Source organism: Homalodisca vitripennis, chromosome 1 (genome assembly GCF_021130785.1).
Source record: "Homalodisca vitripennis isolate AUS2020 chromosome 1, UT_GWSS_2.1, whole genome shotgun sequence".
Taxonomy (NCBI): Eukaryota; Metazoa; Arthropoda; class Insecta; order Hemiptera; family Cicadellidae; genus Homalodisca; species Homalodisca vitripennis.
The window spans coordinates 64,814,046-64,836,045 of NC_060207.1; the positions used below are offsets into that span (position 1 = coordinate 64,814,046).

Below are 22,000 nucleotides of genomic sequence, written 5' to 3' on the forward strand. Positions count from 1 at the left end.
AATAAGCTATCCCTGGAAAACAACGGCATAGGTACATTTCCAGCATCATGTGATCTGATAGTGTAGGTTATGTAGGCACTGTAACGCGAGCCATTTGACAATTGAATGTCGGATCAGCAAGATGACCAAGGCCACTTGTAGATGATGGCCTCATTAACTACTTGACACAATGTACTGCATTCTGTTCCACCGCCTTGTACTAGGTCACTGCCTGAAGTCTGTCTTTAGTGGTAACCGACTAGCTTGTTCAGGAATAAAAAATACGTGAGTTAAGCCGAATGTGACCAATGAAGCACTGAAGTATTTGAATTTCTGGATGTGGAAACTTGAGATTTGGCATACATTGTGGGTTCTTGTTAAATCACTATACGAAATATGAATAGCAGACGTTTTTATAATAAAGGGATAGTTCATTTTCAAACTTTTATTAATGATAAGAGGCAAAAACTATAATATAATACCGAGCTGTGACTGCAAGTCAGGAGTTACACATCAGACCTGAGATGTTGCATGATGCATGCAACTTCAGCGAACACTGTTGAGCGACATGTGGCACTCCTGAAGTTTTAAAATAAAATAATTAAGTACTTGTACTGTAACAAGATTTCGAACGTGATAGGTGAACGATGTAAACACTGAAGCTATTAAATTTGAGTTATAATATTTAGGTAACAATAACTTTTTTATATTCGAGTATATAATTAATTAAATTTAAATGCAATACTAAAATATCACAATAAGGAAATTTGTATGCAGAAACTGAAAAACGGAATATGATTTACTCTAATTTAATGAATAGTCTAAAATGGAATAGTACTTATTAGTTTACAGTTACTCGCGGTTTCGCACTCAATTTCATACGTTTCGCACCCTTATGAGCATTTTTGGTCCAAGTGAATTATATTTCCGACATCAATAACACTTTACTGTTGTTACTGATTTTTTTGTTTCACTGAACGATGGCAAATGTCCGAAAAATCCTGATTCCTTCACAATCCTTCCATCGTCAAAAATAAACTTCAAACAAAGAATCCAACACCAACGTTGAGTTTGCCTTCTTACCACGATCAAGAAAATATGTAAAAAGTTTATAGTTTTGGCCATTGTAATTTAGCATTTTTTCTTACAGTTAATTTTGTCTTGTTTCACAATCTAGACAAAATATATACATACACATATCAGAGATGCCTACTCCCGTCTGGTTTCTAAATGGGTTTTATAACAAATGGGTCTTTTAAATTTTCAGTAAAAGTAATATAGTAACTTTGTCCATTATATCTAATACTCGTACTTAATATTTGCTATAAATGTACAGTTAAAAGTACGTTAATAATAACCCTACGAATATTTATGTGTATGATTATTTATAAACTGAAAAATATCTTTTAATATTTTAGAATATTTAGATCTGAAATCGGTACATTCGTTTTTTAAAAGCACAGTTTAGCAAATTTTCCATCTAGAATAATTTTTGCAAAGACTTAAAGGGAGTCTTTGGAGTGAAATTCTTATGTTTTAGGACATTTTATAAGGTAAATGAGTAATTACCTAATCGCTAAAATCTAAAAAGGTGTGAAAATTAATAGTTACTCCTTAGATAGACGTAGCTCTGAGGGATTTTTGAAATACGAATAGACCTATATTCATCCTAGGGAGTAAGAATGTCCATGTAAAATTTTAGTATCATCGGTTGAATAGTTTATGCATGAAAGCAAACAAACAAACAAAGTCACTTTCGCATTTATAATATTATTAGGATTAGGATAGTTTGACTTCCAGTAGTTTTTATTATTATGCAAGTTGTTATTATAAATGTAAGTTGTTTAAGCATGTAACCAATGGCCACCATTAGAAGCCATTTTATGACATACGTAACTCAAGTTTCACTGTCATACTTCCCTTTGATCTAGTATTTCTGTGGGCATTTGAGGTATTAGATAATAAAACAGTAGCTGTTTTATTATCTAATGTGTTTCTGTATTAATTTCAAAACACAGTTACAAATGTAAAATTTAAGCTATCCTAAATGTTCCGATAATTGATTTCAATTTTGGTTACTTGTTTTAACCAAAAATCACTCAGTTCAAAAACAATAAAATGATAACTAGAGAAATTGTAAGTAATTCTTGTTCTTACATGATCCTACTATAAGAGTGTAACTATATTTTTCATGTAATCGATAAAGACCAAACAAATATTTAATTGCACAGTTGAGATATAATGAACTGAAAATAATTACGCTATTGTTACCTACAATCCAATATGTAAAGAAGCCTTCATATAGTTTACTATACCTGGCTAGTCATAAGTAATAACATATTCAACTATATACAATGGAACTTTGCACCTTTTCCATAGAAAAGGGCTCAATTTTCAATATGAGTCGACTGTGGTGAAACGACCTTGGGATTTTCCCATATAAGAACAATTTTAAATCTCAAACACTTATAGTAGATCATTAAAATATGGAAGGTGTCTCATTTTAAGAAGTGATCTATACGTTGTTTTATATTTTCTCGCAAAGTGGATTTGTATTTAAACTATAAAGTACAGAAAAGTTAGATTTTTCTGAGAAACCAATACAAATATAAATTAAAATTAATTGATGGTTGTACTAAGTATATCTTTAAAATTAGACATATATTATAACTCTACTACCAAACTTGCTGTTGTTACAAATATATTTGATCACCTTCAAAACATTTTAACTTAGAATATTTATCGTCACTATTTAATGCTAAAAAGTAAAATATGTCTCATAGTTAACAATATAAGATAAACAATTAAGAAATAAATGTAGAATTAATTATACATTTTAATTACATAACTGTTACAATAATTTGAACATTGAAAATTATTTAAAAAATGTAACAGCTTCATTTATAAAATACTATTTATATAACTATATCTTAGGTGCAATTTACTTGTGAATTTTTAGATAGTCTAACATATGTATTAAAATGTGTTAGTGATAACCAATAATTTATATTTACGCATTTAAATACATTATCACAATTAAACTCATAATACTCAAACTCGATAAATTTTGTATGAGGTAGATGGCCAACAGCCCTTATTTTACATGATCATCTTAGAAATCGTATCGATGGGTTCAGCCAAAGTTGGCCAAGAGTATTATCCAATGGTCATTGAAAGGGGAATAGTTTGGATGGTTATTGAATACTTTCGGAGCAAATGCTGTATCCATGGATAAAGCCGTGTTTTACATTATCATCCTGGAAGGTGCCTTTTACATTGTTATAGGTGCAAAACTCGGCACAGACGTCTATAAAATAACTGAAAACCGAGAATGATCTTTAAAACAGAGGCTAGCTCCATATTGAACAGGACATCTAGTTTTAAAGATACATGAATTTAAATAGAAATTGGCATGGATATTTTATGGAAACACCTCTTTTGTGGTTTGAATGAAGTCTTTAATCAAACAGGAGCGGAAACTCAGATTCATAGAATTTTTTAATGTGTACTTAAGAAGGTTTGACGTAACCTTTGTACGAAACAAATTACAACCCAGGAGAGAGTGTCTGAACAAATGATAACGTAATCTTTAATATTTTTTAGGCATACGCCGCCAATGCGATGACGCACCAAAGGGTTTTTTATCGACTACGAGTCACAACATTGATAAATCTGGAGATATTTTGTTCTCGCTGTGGATCTTAGAAACCTTAATGTGTTAAATGAGACAAATGATGGAATAATATTTTATTTTAAAGATAATAATTTTTTTGTTAGTGGAATGTTTACGATTAAACAATACGAGCTGAATTTAAGACTGCTCATAATATGCCACGTTTATGCCAATATTGCAAAGACTGAGCATAGAACAAAAGGGCTTCTGAGTTATAATTGATTTGGTGAACAAATTTGTTATGTTAGTCTTTTATGTTCTTGAAGCACCAAAATATCATCAGTCCGTAAACACCTCTAAAGGCTTCATAAATCCACATGGATACATCTAACTGATATCAACAGATGTAAGGGATACCTAGAATACCATCAGAGATTAGTACGCACCTAAGGTTACTCCTGAAGTTATATAACACAGAGACTAGAGAATTTTTCAGTCAAATGTTCTAGTATTTGACATTCTAAAATTCCAAGTGGATTTGGAAGTAGAAGTATAATGGAGGCAGATGGTTCTTGAGACGAAGTTTATCACAAATACCTCAAGCTTCCAAGTTATTTTCACACAAAACAAGTGCTCCTAGAGCCCTCCAGAGTCCTCATGGCTCAAATAGATCGTCGATTATACGACTTTCAATCATGTGGCTCTAATTAGCAATATATAGATTAATTTTTCACTCTGTGGAAGTATTTATAAATGAACTTCGACAATTTTTTTGCAATGTAAATATGAATTTTAAAAATATTAGAAATGTAATTTGGATAGATGTAAATATAAATTTAGTGGGAGCGAGGGAGTTAAATGCGGATACTGACAGTTATAGAACAGTGATGGCAGTAAACGGGTTTGAGTGTTTAGTCGAAGAGCCAACACGAGTAACAGATCAGTCCGAGACCTGCATTGATCATGTTTATGTCCGGGTGGCCAACAAGAACACGGTTTCTGTGGATGCCGCGGTTATACATGCCGGCATTACAGATCACTCTATGGTTCAGGTTAGCGTGGCGGTGCTGTTGTTGGTTGGTGGGGGGGGGGAGGGGGCAGAGCCGGTCTCGCCCTCCACCCCTCCCGCGGCCCGCTCACGTATATATGCTACGCTCTCCTCAAACAGATGTTAAATAATGCCGACTGGTCGGATGTATACAAACATTCTCATGTGTCGGCTGCTTTTGACTCTTTCCTTTCTATATTTCAACAATTATTGCTAAATCAATCAACTTTTATCGTCAAGAACTCTTTTCAGTATAAGAAAATTAAACCCTGGATAAATAATGCGATTTGTTCGAGGATTAAGAGAAGAAACTTACTCTTCAGCCATGTTAAAAAGCATCCTTACAACGAGAGCCTAAAAAATTATTACATAACATTCAGGAATAAATTACGGAACGATATAAAATTATTAAAAGATCGTTTCTATAGAGACAAATTTAATAAGTGTGAAGGAAATTCTAAAGCAACATGGAGAGTAATAAATGAAGTAACAAGACAAAATAAAGCAAATAGAAGTCAGATATGGCTAGAAATAGGCGATATGACAGTTTCTGATTCACACATTATATCAAATCGATTCAATGAGTATTTCTTAGATATAGTGAATAATTTAGATTTGAACAAAAATGTGAATGATAATTTCTTGTCTATGCATTATAACAATTTTTTTCCATGTAGAATGGAAGATCATTCGATTTTTATTTAACCAGTTTTAGCTGAAGAGTTGCTGTGTGTTATAAAATCTCTAAAGAATAACACTGCGCCTGGTATTGATGGAATAAGCACTTGTACACTAAAGGAAGTTTCTGAGAATATTTTAGATGTTTTTCTGTATATAATTAATCTTAGCTTTCAAACTGGCATTTTTCCAACTAAATTAAAAAATGCTGTTGTCATACCCATTTTTAAGAGTGGTTTCAGTTTATTATGCAATAATTATCGTCCGATATCATTGCTTTCTTGTTTCTCTAAGGTTATTGAGAAGGTAATGAAGCATAAACTTATGAAGTTCTTAAGTAAAACAAATTTTTTTAGTACCAAACAGTTTGGATTTAGATCCGGACTAAACACTGAACATGCCTTATTAAACTTTATGACCAATGTTTATGATGGAATTAATGACGGAAAAAATGTTAGTGGCCTATTTTTAGATATCAAAAAAGCCTTTGATACAGTTGACCATAATATTCTTTTGGAAAAGCTTTATCGGTGTGGCATTCGGGGAGTTGTATATGATTGGTTTCAGAGTTACTTGCTGAAGAGAAAACAATGTGTCAAAATTAATGCTGTATGTAGTGACATGGGGGTAATTAAAAATGGTGTACCACAAGGATCAGTTCTTGGAGCTATTTTATTCATAATATATATAAATGATTTTTGTAATGCTAGCTTTCATTGTACTTTAACATCTTTTGCGGATGATACTGCCTTGTGCTATGCCAGCAAGGATTTGGACTCAGTACGAGTAGCAATGAGTCGTGATCTTGATGCGATACAGTGGTGGTTCACTGTGAATCATATGCAACTGAGCGTTGAAAAAACAAAATACATAAATTTGTCTTTAAAAAAAGTAGTTAATTTTTCAGTACCAATATTATATAGGTGTGCAGATTGTATTAGTCAACAGATTCATTGTAAAAAAAGTAAATGTTCTGTTTTGGGTAAAACCAGTGAAATAAAGTATTTAGGTGTATATGTTGATAGTGAAATGAATTGGAAGATACATATAAGTAAATTAAATAGTAAAATAAATAAAATCCTAAGGTTTTTCTATTTTTAAAAAGTATGTGTAGTGAGAGAGTTTTGCGTACAGTTTATTTTTCAATGGTGCAGAGCAGAATAGAGTATGGAATAGTATTTTGGGGCAATACATATATTTCTTACTTGAACTCAATATATCTACGGCAGAAGCATTTGGTAAGAATAATCTCAAATAAAACTAAATATGAACCTTCTCGTCCATTGTTCTTAGACCTAAAAATTTTTCCTGTAAAATATTTATATGTATTCAAAGTCTTAAAACTTTTTTACTGTAGAAGTGGAAATATTCCAGCCAATTTAAATACCTATAAATTGAGATTAAGAAATGAAAATAAATTTACAATACCTAAGCCAACAATACCTTTTTACACTAGAACATATAATTTTATCGCACCAAAGATTTTTAACCAAATACCTGATTATATAAAATATTCATACAACAAAAATATTTCTTTGAATAGACTAAAATCATGGCTCTTTCATTTGGAAGATATTTAGTTTTTGTTTAATATTATACAATAGCTTACTTATTCAGATGATCAGTGTTTATCAGTAATGTATGGTTAATATTTGTATGTAAATACTTATTTATTGTTAATACAGTTGTGAAGTCAATAATTTTGTTTTTATTATGTGTCTGTAGTCTATGTTCTGCTTCCTTGTGGATGGTGGTACGGGAAGTCAGGTGTTGTTATTTTCTCTTGTTGCAGGTTGCATTTGTTTATTTTGTTAACTGTGGATAAATTTTTTGCTAAGGCACAACATTTTTGTTTTTTTTTTAGACCATCTTTGTCAATTTTCTTTAAAAAATAATTTTTTCTGAGTGCTATTGTTTTTTTTTTTTTTTTTTTTTTTGTAAGTACTGTACTGTAAAGGAACCTCTGAACAGGCTTGCCTTAGAGGCCCTAGATTTTCTTAAATTTCCTTCTTGTGTGAGCTGTATACATATACAGATACTGTAGTATGTACATACTGTATATTGTAATAGTTAAGGCTGTTTTCAAGCAAAACTACTAAGTTAAGTAATAAAAGAATGGTCAGCCTGACGAGAGAATTATTAAATGTTGAAATAAAAGTGTACATTTTGTTAACTGTTGAAATTTAAGAAAATAACATTCTTTATTCTTTATTTTGCCTCTGTAATCATGTATAAATAAATTATTACTATGACTAGACTAAATGTAGGAAATGCCCAAATGTGGGAAATCCAATATTCTACGGTCTTTACATGTATTCTTTTTGATTATATAGCTATAGAAATACCAGATAACCAACAAAGTATTACAAGATTTTTATAATGTAATAAATAATTTATTTATTTTCTCTGCAACTCTTCTCATGGACGATGAAGCAAAAACAAAACACCATGTGACCAGTGAGACAAAAGGTCATGATTTCACTATGTCCACTTATTGAATAGTGAAACAAGGCCTAGTTTTAACCCTGTTGTACAAACATAATGATAGAAAATATCTACAGAAAATTATATTTTTCACTCAGTTATTAACCAGTGGAAGCTGTAATTTTCATACATTTAAGAGAACCCAAAGATCTCTATCCGCGATTCATTTAAAATCAATTAATAATGTAATTTAAATTTAAATCAATTTATTATCAATTCTATTGAAAATGTAAACAATGATTCTATTTGTTCAGTAATCAAAGATACTATAGGATGCTTCCTATATTATTTAATTATTTATAGGAATCTTTATATTTTTAATTAAGAGAATTGTAAACTTATATAATAATTGAATTGTAAGAATTGTTATCCTTTCAGCAGTGCTGAATTTCTTGTTGAGTCGGGTTCGAGGAATGCCTAGAAGCTTCCTTTTGTATCTAGGTATTGAGCATAGGTTACAGGTCTGGGTTGGATAGGTACCATCCAATTCAGACATTGTGTTTGCTCAATTTTGATTGGCCAATGTTAGGTTGATTAGATGGATTAGATCTAGATCCTTCCGGTGGATTCAACCACGTTTTCAGGGGATTCTTTGCGGTGTGCTCAGAGAGAGAAGTTCGTGTAAAGTGATAGCCTACTCTTGCTGTATTGATTTTTCGGTAGGAAGGTTTAGTATTAAGATTAAAATTCTCTTCAAAATTTAAAGTTTGTTTTTTTCAATTGATTAATCTATAACAGTTATTTTTGTTTGTTGGTGAAGTCTTCTGGAAATTGTGAGATACTGTGAAAAGTTAGAATTTAACATTTAAATAGAAAATTGCTTGATGATATTTTCCTGTTCAAGTTGGTTAAATCAGGAATAGCCTACTAAAAAAGAAAATTTATGTTATGTTCTGAGATTCAATATATATTTTTACTAGTACCTAAATTTAATATTGAAAGCCAAGCAAATTATTCAGGATAGTTCAATAATCTTGTAAATTGGAAATTTACTGCAAATAAGTACTTTGTGATTGAAACAACTTTGAGTTTAACTGGTTGGACATTGTCTTGGTTAATATATTAATTATTAATATTACCTTAATTTGTTTGATTTTTATTTTGAGAAGAAGTCTTATTTTATTATTTGTTTCATTTTATATTTGAAGAAGATTATTTTATTTTGAAGTTTAATGAAGATTTTTATTTTGAGTTTGTGTTGAAAACATTAGCACTGAGAACTTGAATGACACAATTATTGAATGATTGATTGATTGTTAATTTTAAGACTGGACTTGTGAACTTTTGATGGGTTAAAAATAATTTAGAATAAATTAAAAGTAAAGAAAGATAGCTTGGCTGTGCTGTATTATTGATTTCAAATTTTTATTAAATGTTATTAATTTATACTGAGTTTGATTATTGAATTCCATTGGAACTTGTGCATTCTAAAAATAAAGGGTTATTAGTTTAGAATACCATTAATCGCTCTTATACTAAAACAAAAATAGTTGTAATTGGTTTATAGAAGTTAACCTTACTATAGACACGTTACAGATACTCTATGGAGCAACTATCGGAATACCCTAAGTCTAATTTTGTACGATGAAATACGCAGTCAAGTTTCTAGTCTTTACTGAAATATTGGAGGATAACTATTTTTATGATACTCTCTTATTATGGAGTATCCCCAAAATTAAAGGGTAAACTCGAGTCAAATCTGGGCCAGGATCGTAGCTCTTCCACAAACATTCTGCCAGGAGATGCTGTTACTTGTAGCTGACATTGAGCTACAATCTTGTAGTCCTCTGATAGCTTCTTCAGCTTAAGACCTTGCTCGAGAAGTTTATTGAGTGCTTCTAGCTGGTAATTATTGGGCATTCGGTCTATAAAAGTGCCGATAAATGCTATTCCCAAAGTGCCTATGTTATTTGACTTCGTGTGAGCTCCGACCTTGTCCCAGTCCCGACCTACGAAGACGGAGCCGTCACCGCCGATCAGGAAGTTGTACGCGATATCACTCCACCCCCTTCCTTCCATATGGACGGACTGCACCTGTCTCACGTAGTGGATACATTTGGGGGTAGCCAGGAGCTCTTCTGATGCCGTGTGAATGATGACTACCCTCTTTATGGGTAAAGTGTTATCGTCAATATACCCAGCAGGCTGGGCTCCCCACCTCCAGCGAACCATCAGTCGTGGACCATCTGGCATGTTCTCTGGAAGACCTGAAAATTATTAGAAAATAACAATCAATACTTTTAAACATTTTATTTAAAGACACCATAAATTATTTCAGATGTGAGAAGATAAGCGTGTACCCATCCATTAATAATAAAATAATCTGCTGGAAAATTAATAGTTACTTTGCTTTAGTATCATCCAGGCTAAATCATATTTTAATGTAAACTTGATATTGATAAACTAGTATATAATAAACCTTTCTTGATATATGACATATTGTTTATTTCGTCAAGTAGAGGAAGTTTTTCTGTTCTCTAATACAGCAAGAGTATCTGTTGGCTTTGCCTCTTAGTTAATACAATCATAACAATACGCAAATGGTTCGGAACCCCCGTTACGATATACAGCATGATATATTTTCACTGACTAACGAGATAATGCTCGTTTTTTCACCAGTGGATCAGTAGATATTAACCTGAATACACAGCGCACCCTCACTCATTTTAGACATACAATTCAGAATGCAAGATGATTCGCTTTCACTCAGTTACTGTATGACTGATCATCATATATTCTGGTCATGGCTAACGGAATAAACGGTAAAATAAAAAGCTGAATTATTTCACTCACTGCAGTCTTCTGATTAAGAATATATTCAAATAATATAACATAATACTTTTTGATTTTACTGAAATAAATGTAATTAATTTTATTTTTATTTCCATTATACTTAGGTATTATAAAAATCTCTAACTATTGACATTTTTCCATGTTTAATACCTTCTCCATAAAATTACTGATTGCCGTAAAATATTCATACATACGTTTTAAAAATTACAAACTGACAGTAATTTATTTCAGGTTGTATTTTCAAATGTCATACCACAAAATACATATTAATATATATATATATATATATATATATATATATATATATATATATATATATATATACATATTATTTTGTTCTAAACCGTTACAAAGATACAAGCGTTTACGTGAAAGGTTCACGCCCGCAACTACCCCTCCCCCAAGACCCACATATGTTATGCACAAGCTGGGAGGCACCTACTACCTGTACCTCGATTCTATTCATTTATTGGTGCTCCCAACAATAATCAGAAGTCAGACTGTGTTAAACTTTCATTGCATGCTCAATGAATACTAGCCCATAGAGCCTGGAGTATTGGTGAAACGGTTATTGATATTTACTCAATAAAATAGGGTTAAACCTCAAACACTGTTATACTTTTATTATTAATAGAATTATGTGAGACGTCTCATTAGTTTGTACGCACTAAAATTACGTTCAGTTTTTATAAAGTTATACTATCGAATGTTTAATAAACAAAGTAAAAAGTTTGAAATTTTTCCAAAATACGTAATAACAATATCAGAGAACTTTTAAGTGCGTCTTTGCACGTTTTAGATAACGTTAAAATATCACATTCCCTACAATCAACAAGAAAATGTAATAAGGTAGAAAAAGTGTTTGTAGTAGTAGTAGTACATTGTTAATATAAAGCTAAAATTAAGATAGCCGCCATTGCGGTGGCTCTTTAATTTTTAACGTGACTGATTAAGAAAATAAAATTATCAATTTGCAGTCAAGTACATTGTTTGCAAAATTCTTCATAAACGAATGTAAAAAACAACAACACTCACTGTTATTTTTGTCACTATGCTGGGAATACATGGTGAGGAGCCTGTTGACAAAGAATACCACGTTAGTGACGAGGTTGATGCACGAAAGAGACACGATTACGCCACCCATCATCGTCAGCCACCAGAGGCCTCCGTCACTTAGGGCACCAATGAACCTATTTTTTACTGAAAAAGAATAAAAAATCAATTCTGTAGTAGCCTAATTGATGAGTGCACTTTCAATTTTTTTAAATATAATAATATGCACTAGGAAATTTATTCGGAATGTGGTTATTCGAAGTTCCGGATTATCCTAAGTATTAAGTATTTAGAGAATTTAATTGAATGTTGTAATCCAATCGTTATTGGTAAAAATATTTTTTTTTTAATTGTTGAACTAAAACTTATATGAATTGTTTTATGCATTATTGCAGCATACTGTATGACTAAAAATGGTTTTCATGAGTGTTACGGCAGTGACAATGTTATAAACGAATGGTGATAGAGCAGCATGACTGTTGGCCGTACCAATTTTCGACCGAGCGCCTGAATAATGTTATATTGTAACAAAAATGTGTGATATTTTATAAAATCTCTTACATGACAAGATTAGACTGCGGGTTGTATAAAGTATTATGTTCAGTGACGGATTTAGATACTTGGGGGCCCGTCGCACATTTCTGCAGTTAAATAACATTTTACATTTACCCATAGTAATGAATTCCAATAAATAAGCTTTGTATATTGTAAAATACGTGTATTAATAACTGGCACTATAGCTTCATAATGGGTATTTTGTCAATTAAATTTTAATGGCATTTAAAGAAAACAATTTCATAAAATGTTTTAAGGATCCACAGATAATAAATGCAGTAATAATTTAAAGACAATACAATTATAAGAAACTGTAGCTAATTATTAATATTTAGATTTTGTAGAGCAAAAGTTTAAATACATTTTTTCAGGCTTTTTGAGGAGCAAAAGTGTCTACAATTTTTTCGTAGACTGTATTTTTTATTGACTTTATTTTTAATGGAGTAAATTTCAATGTAGATAATTGCCAAGTCATTCAGATGATCTGAAAGAGTCGTGCGTTGTTTATTCTCCTTAAAGCACTAAAGGATCTCTCACCCGAAGTATTAGAATTGTAAAAAAAGATTTTCAAGATAATTTCTAGATTTGGAAAGGTTTCTTTGAGCCCGTTGTTTGTCACTATAAGTTTATACCATTCTCCTGGATAATTCTTACCCACGTTTACATCTGTTGCTTCACATACGGTGGGCCTATAAGATATAGAAGGGTTCCTATATCCTTATACTGTATATTGGTTCCTACACACGAGTGTTTTAATTCATCTAACAACAATGAACCTTCAATGTCATTTGAATAAACTTCAGATAGATTTATCAGATGAATTCTTGAAAGTTAATTACCTTAAACATAAAACAAGTTCTGAAAACTATTCAAAATATGCTGCAGTTTTGATTGCCTGTTTTTTAATACAAAGACAAACTTCATTGAATATTTATACTCTTACTTTATACTCTCTTGAATATGTATACTCTCTTTCCTGTAATATTATCTGTTAAGGATAGGGCCTCATCATCAAATTTCTTTCTTCATTTCAATAGTTTTATTTAATCTTTGCATTAAACTTTTTTTTCTGTCAACAGTGACAATAAACTTTGGGGTTTAATTTCCATTGCTGAGAAATTCTCAAGTACGTCCAAAACATAGTTTTTCAATGACTCCAACAGCTGTACTCCCATCTTCATGGTACCAGCGGTTTCATGAAATTGTCACAACGGCAGTTTCGTAGGGGACTTACTTTTTGACAAGCTCTAGTGTTCCTGATTAACTGTGGGGTTTTCATGTTCATGTGTATCATGTGCATGATTGCGCGTGTTTCTAAAAGAACAGTTTGTATTTCTGTAAAGCCTTTTTAAGTGCATGAATCCCATCTATATGTTGAAGCCCTAAAAATAAGTACACGTGTTTAACTAAGTCAAAAATAAATAACGAGTCACTGCAACTTTCGACAGCGTTATTGCCAACCAAGTTCAAAGTGTGGCTGGTGCAAGGCTCGTAATTCTCGCTTTAGGACTTATCTTCAGTATCTTGGCTTGTAGTGCTGCAAATACCTCTGACATATTAGATACATTGCCGTAGCACTGAATTCTGCAAAGTTTCATGTGCAGACCAAGATCATTAATTTTACTTTAATAATTTTATTGCTTTATTATATCACAGAATAAAAACATTTTTGGTGAAACAAATTTTAGATAATTAGAATTTGTAATATGAAACAGTTTGTCGCTTACTTAAATATAATAAAAGTAGTTTCCGTGTAGTTAAATGTTTTGTTTAACAAAGTATAAATAGTTTTAAATGGTTTATTTTAAAAATGTAATTATTTTATTTTATAATCAGGAGTTAATGAATAATGAATATCCTTTTTCCTATCGAAACCTTTTTAATGTTATATTTGCGATGGGTTTAATTTAGTGTTGAATATTAAATGAACAGTACAATTGTTTACGAACTTACTTAGCACATAAATAGTTTCTGGAGTATTTGTTTTAATACATAAAACTTATCACTGACGACACTGAATAGGATAACCATGTAAATTAATAAACAAAACACTTGTAAATAATATTAGTTTTTAAATCATTTTACGATATGCTATAATTTTTCAGTACATTTCTGATAATCAGGAAGGTGAGAAGACACTTCGGTACAAACCAAATATAGAAATCAACTGATGAAGTTTATTTTGAATCTCTGTACGCTATACTTTCATTTATTTTACTAATTTGACATAGAATCTAAATAGGAAGATTACAAAATTATGTATCAAGAGTGGGGTTCATGTGATAGTACTTTTTATGGAGTAGTAAATTAAAATCATGTAATCATATTTCAGAATATCCCATTAAATTGGAATAGATCACGTTCAAATTTTTCAATTACACTTTCTGTGTCAATTATAAATTTAAATATTTACGTAAAAACTTGAATAAATGTGCTGCATTTAAATCGAACCTTTGGGTGTGCTGGTTGATGAGTCCTCTCAAGGTCACTCAGCACAGAGCCGCGCCGCAATGAAGGTGTTAATCAGTTGCAACATTTTTATACAAATTCAAAATGAATTTTCTCGCTCATCCTCGAGGCCTTTAAGTAAAACACTGTTTGTTTTGTTTAATTTAAAAACTTATTACTTTCCTTTTTAAATTTTTTAAACTTTAAAAAAGGTTCAATAAAGCTTCCAACTTAGAATAAGTATAATAAATGAATTGAGCTAACATGCTGCAATAAATAACAGAAAAGACAAAGGCTGGGTTATAGTTTCTTCTGGGTTATACTTATAATATGTGATTATAATAAATACTGAACATGACAAGCCTAAATAGCTTATGAATATAAAAAACCACTTTCCAAGTGAAATTTAGTTTGAAATACGTATGTTTTATATGTATTGGTTCGTCCTATATATAATCCTTTAAACTGATTCTCAGTGGCGTGTTAGAGTCGACTTGATCAAATAAACTTAAAGCGTTGTAAAAGTCATTTTTTTAAACAAGGCAATTTACATTAAATCAAACAAAAACACACATATCTTTAGGGTTCATTTTTAAGCATTATAACTACAGGTTATACCAAATATTAAACAATATGAGACATATTACCGATTAATGAAATGTGTAATTTAACATTTTTGAACGTTTTGGTTATTAAAATTACATTACATTAATTCTGTACTATTAAAACAACTCATATTTTGCAATACTATTTCAATTTATGCTTACCTGCGGAAACTACAGCTAGTAAAACGCAGGCTGATGCTGACAGTGCAACTAGAATGATCACCCAGTAAAACAATTTAGACTGTAGACCTGATTTTCCTTCTGAAACAAACATTAGGTTTGATTTAAACACTATAACATTATTAAGGTGGTGTTATCGGTGTTCAACCTGGTTAATAGTCGGTTAATACTCTCATAGTCACCGCCCTCACGAGTAGTTTAAATTCTTTTACATTTTACATTATGATTAATATTTTATCGTGGCATAATGACTATTGCATTGTTTGTGTTACCATCTACGTACTTTTAGCATTATTTTTAATTGTTTAGAATCCATTTAAAGTAAAAAGTTCTAAACATTCAGTAGCCTACATTTGTCCTATGTTTTAAACCAAATAATAGTGTTGTGGTTTAAGCTACCAAAAGCCGACTTTGTAAAGATACATTTATAAGCTTAGAATAGTAATGTTAGTATATAATTTGGTTAAATAACTAAAAATAGGATTAAATACTTATTGATAAATATATTTTTACACAAACAAATATACAGACCCATATTAAATTTAATGAATAAATAATGTGATTTTTAGCATTATACCTTTGATATGTGAAGAGAAATAAAAGTCCACAAAATGAGAAAATACTGGTTATCTGTGTAAGGATAACATGTTTTTTTTTTTTACATTATTTAAACAATAATTTCATTTCACTGTAGCAGATTCAAAATAGACAGAAATAGATCTTTATTTCATTTGTAAAATGTAAATTACAATATCGGATATGGTACAACAATTGCATTTTCTTAATATATAGAAAGTGTTGGAAGACAGGAATAAGGGGTTAAAGCAAACTTAAATACCGGCTGAAATTCCAAAGGAAATATGAAAATTAGACCATTACATCACTCGACTAAAACAATGTTTAAGTATTCTGGTTTGTTTTCTTCATATGTTATAAACAATATTTTTAGATGTTATCTTAAATTTAGAATTAACTGATAAAAATCTATATGTAAAACAATGTTGTAAGGCAGAAGTATACTTGAATAAAGATATGAATAAAGACATGCTTTAGTATTTTCTACGGTTTCGGAGAAGACTTAATCATCTATGCTCTTAGAGCGTACAAAGGGTTACTTACACCTCATTAATACTCTATGTTATATGACAATACATCAATATCCTTCATAGATGTAAAAAGCATCGTTTCCATTGAACACTACAAAAATGACGCTTTAAATTAAATTCAGACGAAAATTATTAAATTAGTTGTTACTATCATCGATTACCTGGACTAGCGCCACTCTCTCTGTTATGTGTGACTAGACTATCCTGCGGCCTTACTTTAGCGGAACAAGACTTTGATATGACTTCGGCAATAGTTCGTTCAATATCAGTCTTTGCCGAATCTGAAAATTCTGAATACTCTGAGCGGTCCTTGGAACATACGAAAATGTGGTTCACATTCACTTTGTTGTCATCACCGATGTGGACAACCACGTTCTTGCTGTGGCCGTCATCGCTCGGGTTAACCACCAAGGAGTCGATCCTCATTGGCACTATCGAGGGTGGGTAAGTTGCTTCGTGAACGTCTAGAGATGAACTACTGCTACCGGCATAAGTGCTCAGTTGCTGTCCTCTGCCTAAGAGTGGATCAGTATTTCCGTCATCAGCTTCGAGATCTTCACAACTACGACGAGCATCATCATTAAGACCCATATTCCGGTGTCGCAAAGGATATTTCACAGAACTGTGGTAGGCTGGAGAGCTCAATAAATCACTGTAAATCTTTTAGTCAGCAGAACTGGAGATCTGAGTTTGTGGAATCATGCTAGGCACGCCCCAGTCTACACTTTGTGGAAATCCTTATCAGCTGATATCAACAACATGTTGCGCACAGCACTAATATTACACACACCCATTTGTTTAGGGTCAATATGTTTACACGATGTACCGGAAAAGAACATATAAATATCTGTATGAGAGAAACCTTTATAGTAGAAATAATGCACACTATACACTTAACTCAGTGATATCACTGGTTGATAAAGAACGCTCGCAATTGTGTATGGAACGAATTGAGTTACAACAAACAGTGTCTACTGCGCTGGATGGCGGTGATCTGGATAGGCCTGCCCAGCTGACCTTGAGCTAACCACGTGACTTGCAACTTACTCATCATGAATGTGTCGGCCGCTCCTCAAGAGACAATTTGCTAAATCTTTAATCTCTAATATCAACAAAAATTGACTGAAAGAATTATAACCCTGAAAATTTTCATTTTTTTCAAACATTTTATAATTTAAATTTCATTAGGATATTAGGTTAAATAAAATGAAGACATTTGATAAGAATATGGTAGCCTATAGTTTAGTTTTAAAACTCAGTTTTACATAAAATAAATCAATGAAACCTATTGGCTGAGTTTTAGTCTGTCCGCAAGATATCTCGAAAACAAACTGACATATGGACTTGAAATTGTGCATGAGCGTTAGCAAATATTTTTCAATGGTCTTATGGGTAACCATGATGGTCACGAGAAAATAGTAGAGTAAATAAATGCATAAACAAACTCAACACATCCATAAGAGATTCAAACATGTGACAAATTAAAACGTGTAGCCTTTAATATCACCAATATATAGAAAATTAAATACATAATGTGTGTGTTAAATACATGTGTGTGAGAGATTCTGATTTGCCCCTCTCGCCTCTAATCTCCCAGCTGATCATTAAGAAAGACACCAGAAATGCGTTCACGGAGACAGATTCTTTGTTTTTGGAATCTAAGGACGATCTGGTACATAAACTGCAGGTCTTGAGGTCTGCACAGTCTTCCCTTGTAGACGAGATTCAGCGTCTGACTCTTGAGTTGGAGAGGGCTCAGGAGATGATCGCTGGTCTTACGGCATCACAATCCAGTGTGGGTCATGACGATGGTTGCCTGCATCCCCTGCCAGTAACTCTGAATTCTATTGCGACGCAGACCGAGTTACCTTTCCATCCGCAATCCAGCGTGGTTCATGATGATGGTTGCCAGCATCAGCATCCCCTGCCAGTGACTCTGAATTCTACTGCGACGCAGACTGAGTTACCTTTTCCATCCGCAGTCCAGCGTGGTTCATGATGATGGTTGCCAGCATCAGCATCCCCTGCCAGTGACTCTGAGTTCTACAGCGACGCAGACTGATTTACCTTTCCACCCACCGTCTGTGGCGCCTGTTGGGCTGCGGTGTTCCTGTCCCGCCGCCTTCCTCCGGCTCAACCTTGAACGGTGCCCAAAGCATGAGTTCGAGGAATAAAAACTTGCCAAAGACTGGGAACTCTAGAGTTAAACGAACACCCCACCCACTTGGCTGAGTGATGAGGAGGTTTGGGATGGTATCAGGGACCTGAATTCTGACGAGGTACTAGTGTTGTCACCGGCTGAGTGCCTTGATATTAGGTTTCTTTACTCTCAGTCTCAGCCCTCCTTTATTACAGGTTCTAATTTTAAACTCTTGCTAGCCCCCATAAGTAACTCTACTTTGCCTCCTAAGCATGGTTCCACGCAAAATTTACAATCACACTGTAACAGTGAGGGCACTCACTGGAGCCTGATTATTTTGAACAGGGTTGAGGGCAAGTATGTTCACTTAGATTCCCTGCGAGGAGTCAACAGTACTTGTGCTCTTGATTTTTGTAACAGCCTTGACAAAGTCCTCAGTAACCAAAACATTTCGTTTGAAGAAAAAAAAATTGTAAGCAACAAAAAGACAGTTTTAGTTGTGGTTTTGAGTTGATAAAAAAATGCCAAATCATATGTCCTCTAAATACAATAAAACAATAGCTCTTAATGGAAACTCTAGTAAAGTAATACTAAACAAAGCATCACCAACCAGTAATACCCCATGGGACAAAGTTGTTTTGTCTAATGAGCCGGACTGACACCAAAGTGTTAAAATTCATATTTATGGCGATAGTCACTCCAGGGATCTTAAGGAAACATTACAGCCCTTTTAAAAAATGCAGAGGTTTTCGAACATTGCTACCCAGGCGCCCCTATGGCATTTGTTCTTTCGAAGCTAAGCAGTTGTAGGAAAGCTTTTAATGAAAATGACCATTGTTATAATTGTTGGAGGCACTAACAATACAAGCCCTTGGTCACTGTTTAAAGGTTAAGGGAATGTTGTTACATATAATTAATACTTTTTCATGTAAAATAGTTTCTTACCGAAGTACCTCAACTGCTGAAACAGCATCCTGCAAAAGCCTTTGAGATTAGAGTGTGTCAACAATATGTACATTTCTCTGTCAGTAACAACTAAAAACCCCTCTGATTCTTTTAAATCACTTCCTGGCCAAGAGGCTCTTTGGCAAAGAGTGGCAAAGCATCTAAGTAAAGCAGGCAAGAGTCTTTTTGGTGTTAAACTATCTAAGTGGCTGAATGCATTGTTTCCTGAGCAGCAGTTGAGGGGCCACCCCGGATCAAATTTTATACCATACCAAAACAATTGTCAAACTGCCTCCAGTCCCAGTACCTTTACCAGCTCTCCACCTGACACATCATATCCTCTGTCTGACCTGTCTTCTTCTGCATCAACTCCCTATAATACCCACAATCACAACATCTCTTGTTCTGACAAGGAGCAAATTGACCCCATGGCTCTTCCGTCGGCCTCGCCAATGTTTCTCGGATACTAGCAACTCTTTTTTATAGAGTCAGTCCAACAGACTCCGCCTATCAAGATTCTGCACCAAAACATTCAATCAATTTCCAACAAAACTGGTCCTTTAGAAGCTCTGCTACACAGTAGGAATGTCGACATTGCTTGTGTAACCCGAGCACTGGCTATCTAAAAACAACTTTGCTGCGGCTGAGTGTTCAGGGCTATTGGGTGGCAGGTGGCTTCTGCAGGTCTGATAGGATCAGGGGGCGGAGTATGTGCTCTGGTCAGTGATTCTTTTTCGTATACCGTTGTGGAAAAGCAGGTTACCTCTCACCTGAACTCAGAACTTAATTTTGAATCCGTCACCATTCACATAGTTGAATTAAACACCACTATCATCACTATTTACAGATCCCCCCAGGGCGATTTTTCATTGTTTTTGAAATGTTTTGAGGAATCGCTTAGAATCCTACATAAACCTGATCGAAGGATATTTGTCTGTGGGGATTTCAATGTTCATTTTTGATAGGCAATATGACAGGCAGTTTTTACTATTTTCCGACATTTTTCAAAGTTTTTCAATTAGAGCTCAGATTTCATCAGTGACCCGCCCATCACCAACAGGAGGTTCATGCATCGATAATATTTTAACTAATATCGAGCCTGACCATGTGAGAGCTGAGGTGGTCCCTTCCTGTTTGTCCGATCATGAAGCACAGCTTGTTACAGCCGTAATTCAGTCAATTACATCTAAGGGGTGTAACTCTGCCCCTTACCGAGTTTTCTCAGACAGAAATATTAATGTTCTTTATGAACTTTTAGATTCAGTTGATTGGGATAATATTTTCTTATACGAGGACATAAATGACCAATACTCGTTATTCCCTCAGTCAAGTATCATCCTGCTTTAACCAGGCCTTTCCTTTAGTCACATCGAAGCGTAAAAAACGTCAAAGGCCTGGTTGGTTGACAGGAGAAGTTCTCTTGGCCAGAGAACATCTCAAGGACCTGTATATTTTGGGCAGCGTGACTATCCTTCTGAACAGCATAGGATATTGTATAAGGTCAATAAGAGAAACTACAAGTGTATAAAACATCTCAGATCGAAAGCCGTCTGAATAAGAGTAAGAATGTTGCCAAAACTGTATGGAACATAGTGTCTGAAAACTCTGGAAAGCAAAACGATAGGAAAAGACATATTCAGGAGCTACAAGATAATGGAGCTGCAGTCTCTGACCCACGTCATATCGCTGAAATGTTTAACAATTTTTTTATGAGTGCCCCACTGGCTAGAACCATAAACGGAAACAAATAGTTGCACTAAACAGCTCTTCTAAAATACACCACTGTCCATCAAGTTTCTTCATAGCCCCAACAACGCTCCATGAAATGTTCAATACTATTTTCATCTTTGAAAAACCAGTTCAACACCTGACGTTTTTGGAATGAGTCCTTCAGTAATTAGACGGGTTGCTTCACCCTTGAGCCCTCCTTTAACTCAATTGTTTCAACAACTCAGTTCTTCAGGGGAAGTTTCCATCGGATATGAAGCTCTCTAAGGTCATTCCGGTTTTCAAAGAAAGGCAGTAGGTCTTCGCCTCAACAGTATCGTCCCATATCAATTTTACCAACCATCAGCAAAGTCTTCGAACGTCTCATTCATGTTAGACTAACAGACTTTCTAATCAGAAAATTCCATTCTGAGTGACACCCAATTTGGATTTGTTCCTTCTAAATCCACCACCGATGCTATTGCCCAATTTTCCAAATATGTATTTACTCATCTTAAACAATCAGAATCACGTAGCTGGTGTTTTTTGCGACCTCACGAGAGCGTTTGATACAGTTAACCATCTGAAACTCCTTAATAAGCTTGAACTCTAACGGCATCAGAGGTTGTCCCCTGCTGTGGTTCAGGTTCCTACCTTTCAAATCGT

General features: G+C 33.4%; 2 protein-coding genes across 2 annotated transcripts in view; one reads left to right on the plus strand and one right to left on the minus strand.

The window, feature by feature from the left end:
• LOC124363326 overlaps positions 1-22,000 on the plus strand; it is a 79,426-nt gene that overhangs the window by 38,227 nt on the left and 19,199 nt on the right. Inside the window, exon 6 of the mRNA XM_046818606.1 lies at positions 18,105-18,373. Within this exon, the coding sequence (XP_046674562.1) occupies positions 18,105-18,373 (269 nt within the window). The remainder of the gene's footprint in view (positions 1-18,104; positions 18,374-22,000) is intronic.
• Positions 9,273-17,531, minus strand: LOC124363399. The gene is made up of 4 exons (XM_046818652.1): positions 16,704-17,531; positions 15,419-15,517; positions 11,631-11,795; positions 9,273-10,009 (listed from the first exon to the last, which is right to left on the minus strand). The coding sequence occupies exons 1-4, from the start codon at positions 17,131-17,133 to the stop codon at positions 9,459-9,461; spliced, it is 1,245 nt and encodes a 414-aa protein (XP_046674608.1). The 5' UTR covers positions 17,134-17,531; the 3' UTR covers positions 9,273-9,458.